At 45.6% G+C, this 12,129-nt stretch overlaps 1 protein-coding gene across 1 annotated transcript in view; it reads left to right on the top strand.

Annotated features, from left to right (window-relative positions):
- Positions 1-12,122, top strand: part of TOX3 (TOX high mobility group box family member 3) — a gene marked incomplete at its 3' end in the record, with an annotated part of 31,262 nt that extends 19,140 nt beyond the window's left edge. Inside the window, exons 4-6 of the mRNA XM_015572643.1 lie at positions 4,358-4,585; positions 7,124-7,204; positions 11,697-12,122. Of these exons, the coding sequence (XP_015428129.1) occupies positions 4,358-4,585; positions 7,124-7,204; positions 11,697-12,122 (735 nt within the window). The remainder of the gene's footprint in view (positions 1-4,357; positions 4,586-7,123; positions 7,205-11,696) is intronic.
- Positions 12,123-12,129: the final 7 nt, after the last annotated feature.

The raw sequence follows: 12,129 nt of genomic DNA, 5'->3' as shown, positions 1-12,129 counted from the left end.
CTTCCTCATGTCTTTCAACTTCATTCATGGTGTCACCTTCTTTCTCTTCATGGATTCGTGTTGGCATTTAAATGAATGATGATTACTTTTTTCACTCTTTCACTTATTTCCTGTTTAACATGTATTCGACCAGAAATTGGGAGCTCTGGCTTCTCCTGCTAGTTGCAAGGGATTGAGCAGGTTCATTTAACTCCGCTAGGCCTGATGTTCTGCGTATGCTAAAGGGAGGGCCCGCAGTACACTTGTATGCTAAACATGCTTTGGTTCTAATTTAATGTTCATGTGGGGAAGTTTCATCCAGTTAGTTAGCTGAGCTGCCACCCCATCTGATAGCCTTACACCTTGGATGGTGTTTATCATTCATGACGTTCTAATTGTCTTACACCTTTGCTTTTGTCCTGGGAAGTGTGTATTATTTAAATATACATAGTTGGAAGTAAAAGCTTAGTTGCAGGCGTGGTTTTTCTGAATGCCTAGAAAAGTGTTCCGTTTCATTAAATTGACTTATTCTAGGCCCACAATTACTCCTTCCTTATTCATGAGTTAGAGGTTGTACAAATACTGTGTGCTTGGCATCTTACCTGGTTCTGGCGAGATAAAGATTTGTAAGAGCTACTGCCCACGGGACTCCCCACTGGGGAGGAAGAGCCACGTTGAAAAGGAGCTGCAGATGTGATTAGCGTTGTAATGGGTGTACCTGGTGCCCTGGCATTGTAATCCATTCTGCGTGGCCTGAGGATCACTTTATTGGGGAGCTGATATTTGAATTAGGTCTAAGAGGATACATAAAAGTTTGTGAGGCAGAGGAGAGAAGCCAGCCCCCAGTAGACAGAGTAATGGAAGCACATTGGAATTTATGGCCATCATGAACAGTGTGATATGAAGGAGGAAAGATAGGAGTTGGAGAAAGACACGGTTCCAATGTGGTAGCCTTTCTCCTGTGGGTAGTTGAGGGCTGATTAATTATTTGCATAGTGGGATGGTAAAAGCAAATCTAGGCTTTGGAAAGATAACTCTGGCTATCTATAGAATGCGTCACAGAGGGCGGGACTTGAGAAAAGGAAACCAATGAGAAGACGCTTTCTATGCAGTGTGTCATGTTAGCAAGGGAAGGAGTGGACTGGAGGTGCCAGATCAGTGGGACGCTGCAGAGGGAGTCATCGGGGTTTGGTGACCCACAGGAGTTTGAAGGAAGAAGGAGAAAAATTGGGTTTTAGCTTAAGAGCCACCATGCATGCCAGTAAATGAGAGGGTCACCCAAGAAACTCAGGCGTGTTATTTTTTCCCCGCCTGATGGGGAAGGTGAAAGTTCGGCATGTGATGGGTTGAACTTGAGACGCGTATCGTTGAGTCTAGAACTCAGCTCATTAGAAGTGCAACTACAGACTTGGGACCCTCAGCACATAAACATGAAGACATGGGAGTAATCAAGAGTTCCTACAAGTGTCCAAGGAGCAAGTCAAGGCCAGAACCCAGAGCCTCATTTATTTTTAAGTAGCAAATGGAAGAAGAGAAGTTAGAGAAGACGGAGTGGATGAGAACAAGGGGCAGGGAGAGTCCTGTTGTAGGGATTTCAAGAGGGAGGGTTTGGTCGATGGCATCTGGTTAGCACCCATTGGACACAGGGCAGGCAAATGCACTAACAGTCTCTGCTCACACAAGGACTTCAGTGAGGTGAAGTCAGAAATAACGATGAAAGAAACCAAGGGGTGATTAACAGCTCAGTGATAGATGGTCATCACACAAGCCCAATGGACACCTTTCACTTCACTCCTGTTTCCGCTGATGTTAATACTTACCTCCGTGCCAGGCTGAAATTGTCTTGTCTACAGGGAAGTTTTTCTGTGACTCCTAAGCTTGCTCCATTTTAAGTGACTCTCTGTGTTTTACGTAAAGACCAGGAAAAAATCCAGTTTCCATTTTAAGCAATTTAGCTGGGAAAGGAAGATTAATTTTATCATTGATTATGCCTTTGGGGTAAAGCTATTTCTTCACCTTTCCCAACACTTTTTGATCAACTACAAAAAAGTTTCTTTAGGAGAGTTCATTCTGAGCTTTTATTTAAATGGGTGAGATTCTTCATTTCTTGTTGGTTCTTAAAAGGGAATGGCGATCAGGGCAAGTCAAGTTTATCCAAGAAAGATGCTAAAAATTGTCAACATTTGAATGTTGTTTTTCAAAGAATGAAATTGGACGCCTCTTATTTGGAAAAAGCTGCCCTGGAAATTAATTAAATCTTGCCATTGGCCAGAGTATTATTGTTGGCACAAACAGTGCTACATGTCCGCCCCTCCTCCCCAGGAAAAGAATACAGAAGCCTGACTCATTTAGAAATTGCCAGAGCTGAGGCTTAGAGAGTTTAAGAGACTTCCAAGAAGTCACATAATAAGGATGTGGCAGGGGCAACACTTGAACCAGAAAATTCACAGTCAGCTTCCGATATATATATATATATATATACTAAAGTAATATTTTTTCATTGAAGGAAAACTTGGCTTTAATTGAAGTTCTGTCTAAAAGGCATCTGACTCCTCTGCAAGTTCAGATTCATTAACTAGAGCTAAACAAGTCTCACTTACTCTGAGAATTTAGAAAAGAAGACCATGTGGCCTGTAAACTTTTGCTGGGTTAATTGTGTGTTATCCAAGCTGGCCTTTGGGGAAAGGTGAATATGGCTTACCGCCATCTGAAGTATGTGCGGTGCTTGCGTAAAGTGTGGACATTGTTACCTCTCAAATAGTGCCGACAGTGAGTTTACCTGGAAGTAGACTAGCCATTTCCCAACACTTGGGGATTCCACGCTCTCACAGACACGCTACGTACCCTGTTTCCTCCCCAAGAATTTTAGTAGTTGGGTTAAGTTCCAAATGCCCCTCATCCAGAAAGTAATGATACTCTTGGAAAATCTGAATTAAGGTTTAAGACCCAAGGCCATGAGAAGCCAACCTGTTTGTAGCTTGAATTTATCTCTGCTGGTCTTGCCCCAGGCTGGCTTTTAAGACAGCTTTTGGTCAAACATGTCCACATTCTTGATGAAGTAGCTGCAAAATGATCCCCGGTGTAGTCACATGATCATCTAAGGGGATGAAACAAGGTTGATCCATCATTTCGCCTGCTTCTCTGATGAGTATAGAATGTTTGGAATCAGGTGGTGGTAGCAGGGGAATCTGGAAGTCCGTGGTTTATATGGTTGCCGGGCTGTATCCATATCATTTCTAGGAGCTCATATTGGGAATCTGTGTGAGCATCTGTGTGGCAGTATTATTCTGGGCAAGCTTATTTACCACCTATATATATAAAAGCCTAAGCGACCAAACGACCGGTTGACCAGTCGCTATGACGTGCACTGACCATCAGGGGTCAGACGCTCAATGCATAGGATCGGGCTTTCTCCTGTCTGGATGGGGCCTGTGGGGATGGGGCTGAAACTGGCTCTCTGACATCCCCCGAGGCGTCACAGATTGTGAGAGGGCACAGGCCAGGCCGAAGGACCCCACCAGTGCACAAATCCATGCACTGGGCCTCCAGTATGTAATAAAAATCTTCTTCTTGGTCTTCTTTTTAGCCGTGGTGAGTTTAAGATCCACTATTGCCCTATCACAGTTTTTTAATTCTGTGAAGGGTATCAGTTTCCTTTCTATCTCCCATTAAAGGAGTTTTGACATGCATTTCTCATTCTCCTCTTCTTTAGAAAGTTAATGTTTTAGCAAATAAAGATGACCTTATCCTTATTGTATAATCTTAGGGGTGCTAGCTAATTTCTAGTTGAGTGTCCGGAGACCCGTTCATAAAATAACACTCTGACAAAATAAAAATCAGCCTCCAAAAAAAAAAAAATCAATTCAGACCCATCCTGCATATGGCATGTGACTATGGCAAGGGGCCGCATTTAAAATATCTGAATAGGACTGAGATCCTGAATGTTACTTAGGTTTACTTTTAAAACCCCTGAAAAAGTGAAATATTTTGTTTATGTATATATGTGTAGCCTTAGTGTATGTGTGTGTGTGCGTGTGCGCACAGGGAGGGAAGGAGGGAGAGAGAGAGAGAGAGAGAGAGAGCGAGCGAGCGTGCGCATTGCCTGGTTAGAGAGGGTTATTTTTCATTACTCATAACTGCTATTTAGAGCATATGTTGTAACTAGATTGGAGATACCTCTGGATCTCATTAATCAAAGTTCTAAATGCTAATCCCTGCTGTCCAGTGAACTCTAAGCAAATCCGCCCCTCCCCCGCTCTGCCTGGTGGCTCATCTGTGGACGATGCTTCCCCAAACCTTAAAAGAACAATTGCGGACCCGAGTAGTAGGTCTTGCTGCAAAGACGTGCCAGGCAGTGAATTTTCTTCGTGCTTTGCAGGCCATCGGGGAGAAAAGAGCGGCTCCAGATTCTGGCAAGAAGCCCAAGACTCCAAAGAAAAAGAAAAAGAAAGATCCCAACGAGCCCCAGAAGCCAGTGTCCGCATATGCCCTGTTTTTCAGGGACACACAGGCAGCCATTAAAGGTCAGAACCCCAACGCCACCTTTGGAGAGGTCTCAAAAATCGTGGCATCCATGTGGGACAGCCTTGGAGAGGAACAAAAGCAGGTAAGACAGAGCTCCGTGGTGGCCACAGTGCTAAAATGTGGCCAGGGTGTTCCTTACAGCTTTAATTTAAAAAAAAATCCTCACCTGAGGATGTTTTTATTTTTAATTTTTATTGATTTTAGAGTGGGCGGGGTGAGAGAGAGAGAGCAAACATCAACTAGTTGCCTCCTGTACCTGCCCTGAGCAGAGATCGAACCCGCAACCTGGGTATGTGCCCTGAGGGAGTCAAACCTGCAACCTATTGGTGTACAGGATGATGCTCCAACCCACTGAGCCACCTAGCCAGGTGGCTCCTTACATCTTTTTTTTTAAAAATAATACTTTTTAATTGATTTTTTAGAGAAAGAGGATGGGAGTGGGAGAGAGAGAAACATTGTTGTGATTGCATACTATCAACTGCCTGCCTCCTGCACGCTCCCTACCAGAGACCAAGCCCATAACCTGTGCATGTGGCCTGACCGGGAATCGAACCGGGACCTTTTGGTGCATCGGACGATGATGCTCCAACCAACTGAGCTGCACCCCCAGGGCAATATCTTTTCTGAGTGAATATGTTCATTTAATATGATCACTTCCCACAAAATCCTTTCTCAACTATGGAGTGGAAAACACACACACACACACACACACACACACACAAATATATATGAATATATGAACACAACCCATGCTCCAGTTATATGGATTTCTCAGTTCCTATAAGGATGCGTGATCTGAACCCACTCAGAGGAGAGTTGGAGGAAATCCAGGCAGTACCCTGCAAGCATACACTTTTGATTTTAATCTCTTCATTTTAAATAATGCGGACTGTTTTCCCCCTTTGTTCAAAAGGGGTACCACAAAGCCACAAGGTCCAGCCCACTTGCCTGTTCTGTGATCATCTTTCTGAACTCGCATGCTATCCTAGTGGGTTTCCAAACTTTGAAGCCATCCCTGTGTGTCTCATTATTTTCCCCAGGCATTTGAAATGTTATGCCAGGTTCATTTGAAAGCTTGGCAGTGTGAGAGGTATTGGGAGATTAGCCAGGCTGGTGGGAGCTACTTCCTTTGGGCCTGGTCTCTCCTCCTTCTCCCTGCAACTCCTCCACACAGCCCAGAAAACAAAGGCTTCCCTGGGGGTCAGTCCTCCCCTGGCTCCTTGCGATGAAACTCCAATGACCATTAATAGGCGTTAACTGGAAGAATAGATCCCTATTCGTAAGAATGTAGAATAATTGTTTCAGGGTTGGAGAGTGGAAAAGCCTTGATTTTTTTCCTTTCTTGACAAATCATGATATCATTTTTACCAGCTGGTTTTGTTGGGAGGGGGCAACTGCAGAGGTTGCCTGTGCATTTGCAGTGTGTAGCAGTCTGATTTTCTACCCCAGACATGTAACCTGAAGGGTCTGGCTAATGGCTTCACCCAACTTTTCAACTCCGGGGAGAAAGATAGGCTTTGGTCTAATACTTAGCCATCAGGTCCTTGTTAGGAAAAGAAGCCCAAATCATATGGAATATGCTGGGAAGTGTTTTGGTAACTTATGCATCTCACTAATGGAAATCTCCCAACTTTTACTTTGTACGGCTTTTCTTCTCTGCAAAAGAAAACCAAGGTCCAAAGGTCTCTATCCTTTCTGTCTTCACACACTCTACCTGTTGTTGGTGTTTTGTTTTGTTTTTTAAAAAAATATATATTTTTATTGATTTCAGAGAGGAAAGGAGAGGGAGAGAGAAATAGAAACATTAATAATGAGAGAGAATCATTGATCGGCTGCCTCATGCACACCCACTACTGGGGAACGAGCCTGCAACCCAGGCATGTGCCCTTGACCGGAATCGAACCAGGACCCTGCAGTCCACAGGCCAACGCTCTATCCACTGAGCCAAACCAGCCAGGACTGGTTATTGTTGTTTTAATTCTCTGACTTATAAATGTGTGTGCGGGAAAGAAGACATTGATGGAGAAACTCGTTACTTTTAAAAAAATGTATATATTGATTGATTTCAGAGAGGAAGGGAGAAGGAGAGAGATAGAAACATCAATGATGAGAAAGAATCATTGATTGGCTGTCTCCTGCATGCCCCCCACTGGGGATCAAACCCTGCAACCTGGGCATGTGACCAGGAATCGAACCGTGACCTACTGGTTCATAGGTCAGCTATCAACCACTGAGCCACACTGGCTGGGAAAACTTGTTACTTTTTATAATTTCAACCATTTGCAGCAAATGTTGTTAATCTTACTTCCTTAGTTACTGCCTTCGCATGAGACCCTCCTCTGTTACTCTCAAAGAGTCTACGCTGCACCCTGAAATCTTTTTCTCATTTGCCACAGTAAACATCAAAATTGTGTTCCAGTGAGGGTGGCTGGTTTTTGTGTTGAGGTGTGTGTGTGTGTGTGTGTGTGTGTGTGTGTGTGTGTGTGTGTTTACCCTGGTCAAAGCCAGGGAGACCAGCTTTTTATGTGAGTTAATGTGATTAGGTCACGTTGTGACCTACATTGTACAACAGTTATTCCGTGGTTCAGAACGGGTGGTGCTAATTGTGGCCTTTCGGCAGGTGTATAAAAGGAAGACGGAGGCTGCCAAAAAGGAGTACCTGAAGGCCCTGGCCGCATACAGGGCCAGCCTCGTGTCTAAGGTAAGCCTGTGCCGGGGGGGCGGTCTCTGAGAGCTACAAGGTTGAAAACAGCAGCCCCCACCCTCCCCAGCATTGAACACATAAATGCAACTCGCCTCAGATTTGACCGAAAAGGCCTCTTGAACAACTCATGCATTTATTTGTTTCCATCAAGGAGTCCTGGCAGGATGGCATGAAAAATACGATAAATTCAAGTAATTTCAGCTGCGGAATCAAAATTGTTGCCAAAGGATTCACTGGTCTCTAGATGTGTGGTGAAGCTATTTAGACAAATTTGAAATGGCCTCTTATTCTTTCGTTGAAGTCAGAGACGGGGCTGTGTGTCAGTGTCCTCTGTTTAAGCTGGGAGGCTTGTCTGTCTTGCATTGTTCGACATCATGTCATAAGTCCGCCAATGATTTCATTATTGCAAGAGGGGAGGTTGCATTTTTTGACCAAACTGTTCCATATCATATAAATAAATAAACCTCATGATTATTTAAAGTAAAACTACGCTCCCGGCACTGAAAAATAAAGACATGTGTATGTATTATACGCCGAGTATACAATGGACCCTGATGTATTATAAAGTGCCCCAACATCCCAAAGCAAATGTCACTCTAGATTATTATTACCTTGATCCAAAAGGGGCCTGAGCTATTACATTATATGATTTTAACATTTAATTAACTTTGTCTTTAGCCTCCCTAGAATTTAGAGAGGCTTTGGGGAGATTAAATTGAGCTAAGGGTTTTTATCTTGATGTATGTCCCCTGGCAAGCAGGGATTCCACTTCTTGTCATTGGTTTTGCCTACAGTCCCACTCGGGGCCTCAGGGCGTGGTAGGTTGCAAGGCCGTTTGAAAGGGTGTACCCTGTTTTTTTCTCTTCGAGTTGTCTCTCCTTTTATGTTAAAATCTACCATGCTCAGCGCTCAGAATCAGAGCAAGAGCGGTCTTCCTGCCTGGGACAGCTGGTGGGACACTTGCCACTTCGTTAGAAGGAGGAAAAGCAGTCTAGGTCAATAGCCAAACCTTTTTTTCCTGGAAGATACACATTGAAAGATAGGACACCCACGTGATCTCACTCCTGTGCGGAATCTAAGCAACAAAATGAACTGATGAAAGGAGTGGATCCAGAGACACAGAAGCATGGAACCGAGTGCAGAATTTCGTAGGGAAGGCGGTAGAGGGTGGGGGAGTGGGAAGAGAGCAACCCAAGACCTTCTATGCATCTTTTCTCAGAGGAAAGGCAGAAGAGAGTGGTGGTGGTGGTGGTGGTGGTAAGAGATCAACCAAAGGACTTATATGCGTGGACAGAAATATAACCAATGGATACAGACAGTAGGGGGATGAGGGCCTGTGTTGGGGGATGGGAGTCAGCTGCGAGAGGTCAATGGGGGAAAAGGAGACATATGTAATACTTTTAATAGTAAATCATTATTTAAAAAAGAAAGAAAGCTAGGGTACCTGTTCTGGCCTCAGATTTGTCATTTGCAGAAAACAATTGAATGTGGGCCGTCGCTATTCAGAATTGAGTGCGGTCCGCGGCCATTAGGTGGGGGGAAGTGAGTAAGGATGCGCACGCACTTGCTCAGGGGGCATTTGTGCACGCACTCACCCCGAAGCAGGGAGAGGTGATCTTTGTGCTTCAGAGCGGGAGTCGCTGACCACAGGTGGCTGTCAGCCCAGAGCCAGTGACTCACTCAGAGGCACTAAGGAAATTGCGGCCATGCTTGCGCTCATCAACTCTGCAGCTGGCTTAGAAGGGAAATGTTAAATGTGACACATTGGATGCTAGGAACTAGCTTCAGAAATATATATATATATATATATTTTTAACGGGATTCAGTGACTCTGAAAAGTCAATTAAATGGGATGTTAAAAGAATCAATCTAGAATATTGTTTGTTGGTGCAATTTAAGGGGTTCCTAAATTTACATTCAGAGACCTGGCAGGTGGCTACAATAGTCCTCGAGGTGTAAGTTCAGAATAACTTCAACCCGGGCAGCACATGTGAAAGGGGCTAAACTGCTGATCTCACAGAGTAGGAAGCAGCGTCTCATTGTACAGTGTGGTGATCAGCCCGCCCATGAAGAACTGGTTCTGTTTGGGGGACCCCACAATTTAAAGAGGAATGGCGATCAGCTGAAGGCCCCCCCAGAGGGTGGCCTCAAACGTTGATGATGAGGACTGAAAACCAAGTCATTGAAAGACACAGGGAAGCAGATGATGTTAGTCTTCAGATGTGAAGGCCATCATGTGACGGAGGCCGGAGTTTCCTCTCTGAGTCTGACACAGAGCTCGTCCAAGGAGTGAGGTTATGGGGAGCATGAGTTCAGCCTCCCCGTGAGCCACGACAAGGAGGGTGGCGTCATATGTGCATATAACTTGTGTCTCCACCTTCGGAGCCCAGGACTCACTCTCTTATGATGTGACTACTGTCACTTTCAGTTTCCATAGCAGCCAGGACGTTAATGGAGGCTTACTGTTCAGTGATACCACGCATTCAAACAGAAGCATCAGCGATGGCTTTTCCTACACTGAGTGATTGTCTATACCAGCGATTTCCAACCAGTGTGCGTGGCACACCGGTGTGCCGCAAGAATTGTTAAAACACGCAATACTTGGCTTTTATTCAGGGGCACCAACCTCTTTTCTCTTAGACTGTCAAATAAAAAAAAATGACAACAGCCCTAGTTGGGTTGCTGAGTGGTTAGAGCATCAGCCTGCAGACTGAAGGGTCGTGGATTCGATTCTGGTTAAGAGCACGTGCCTCAGTTGCAGGCTCAATCCCTGGCCCCAGCAGGGGCATGTGCAAGAGGCAACCTATCGATGTGTCTCTCTCACATCAATGTTTCTCTCTCTTTGTCCCTCCGCTCCCTTCCACTCTTCCTAAAAAATAAAAAAATCCTTGGAAAAAATATCCTCAGGTGAGGACTAACAAAAAAAAGAAAAAGAAAAAAATGACAGCCAATACAATAATAGCCATCCAGTGTGAATGAATCAAAATTATACCTTTTTTTTTGTTGTTGTCAGATCAGCAAAAACTCTAGTTTTTGGTGTGCTGCGACTTCTAGTAATAGTTTTTGTGTGCCAGGAGATGAAAAAAGGTTGGAAATCGCTAGTCTGTACCTATAAGGTCACTTGTCAGGTTCCTTCTAATAGTAGATTTTATAAATCCGAGCGATAAAAATGCAGACGTAAACATTCAAAATCATTTAAAGAGAGTGGGTATCAGCTCGATAGCTCCATGGTGACCCCACTACCCTGTCTCCCAAACCTTCTAGTTCTGTGAAGGATAAGGAGGAAATATAGTCTTTAAGAGGAATCGCTCCAATCCCTGTTGCATCAGTAAAATATATATTTTTGAGGCAATAATTCTGTGTTTTCGGTGCAGAACATAATAGGTAGTTCCTCTCTAGGCTGAGCCCCAGTGGGGTTGTTTATAACAGGTTACTCAGTCATAAGAGTTTCAAACATCCTTCCCTCATCCGTGACTGCTTTGGTAAATTCTGGAACTCTTTGAAAATACTTGGTAAACTAAACCACTTCTCACACTGCAAAGCACTTCAAGGGAGTACCTCTGAGGAATTCAATTATGTTGTTCTTATATCCAAGTGAGCACTGTTCTACAATAATCACGCACATACCTGGCTTTGGTGTTTTCTGGTAGCTGTGCTTGTTAATAAAAACTGCTAACATTTACTCAACGCTTCCCGTGGGCCAGGCACTGTTCTAAAGTGCCTCACGCATATGATTTCATTCTCACGACCTCTACACAAGGCAGATACCATTTTATAGACAAGGACACTGAGGAACAGCCGGATGAATTAATTTGCCCCAAATCACAGAGACCTGAAGTCACAGAGGTAGATTGGTACGCAGGCAGTCTGTACTCCGTGTCAGTATTTGGTGGAGAGGTTAGTGCCGACTTACACGCTGAAGAATCGTTGCTCTTCAATATGTGTATCAGTCATCTGTCCCTACAGCATAGCTGCGTAACAAGCAGCTACAAAGCCAGGGACTTCAGAAGAGAAGGGTTGATCTCAGGGAGTGCCAGTTAGCTGGTTGGTTCTTTAGATTGAGGGCATGGTGGGCAGGATCTGCTTATCTGTTGACAATGCCTGTGGAGGTGCAGGGGCAGGGTGAGGGGGGAATGGACTCATTCCCATAGGTGGCAGGCAGTTGGCGGGCTCTTGAGTCAGGTAACTGGGCCATGCATGTGTCATCGCACTTGGCCGTGGTAGTTCTGAGAGGTAGTGTGTGTGGACGGGTACAAGGCCCCTTGAGACCTCGCTTCCACCACATTCTGTCCAGCAGAGCAGAGGCACAAGGCCGGCCCCAGGCAAGAGGGGGGAAATGTGATTCTATCCCTGGGACGAGCTAAAAAGCCAACGCAAAGGGCTTAGGGACGGGGGAGCATGCATCGTGGCGGCCATCCTGAAAAGAATGCTTAACTCTGTTAACTACACATGCATTTTCATACTTGGGACTTTCCCTCCCGGAATGCAGGCGGCCGCTGAGTCGGCGGAAGCCCAGACCATTCGTTCCGTTCAGCAGACCCTGGCGTCCACCAATCTGACATCCTCCCTCCTCCTCAACCCTCCGCTGCCTCCACACGGGGCTGTGTCGGCGGCGGCCGCGCCCCAGACCCTGCCTCAACAGTCGCTCCCCCGCTCCATCGCTCCCAAGCCCTTACCCATGAGACTGCCCATGAACCAGATCGTCACGTCGGTCACCATTGCGGCCAGCATGCCATCGAACCTTGGGGCGCCGCTGATCAGCTCCCTGGGCGCGAGCCTGGTGGGCTCGGCGTCCGCCACGCAGGTGAGCCCGTCCGTGCAGACCCCGCAGCAGCAGCAGCAGCAGCTGCAGCAGCTCCAGCAGCAGCAGACCCCGCAGCAGCAGCTGCAGCTGCAGCCGCAGCACCTGCAGCGCGCACCAC

This window comes from Myotis davidii, unplaced genomic scaffold (assembly GCF_000327345.1).
Source record: "Myotis davidii unplaced genomic scaffold, ASM32734v1 scaffold328, whole genome shotgun sequence".
Classification (NCBI taxonomy): domain Eukaryota; kingdom Metazoa; phylum Chordata; class Mammalia; order Chiroptera; family Vespertilionidae; genus Myotis; species Myotis davidii.
Note: the sequence above shows the minus strand (reverse complement) of the source record. Positions and strands in the feature narration are given on the sequence as shown.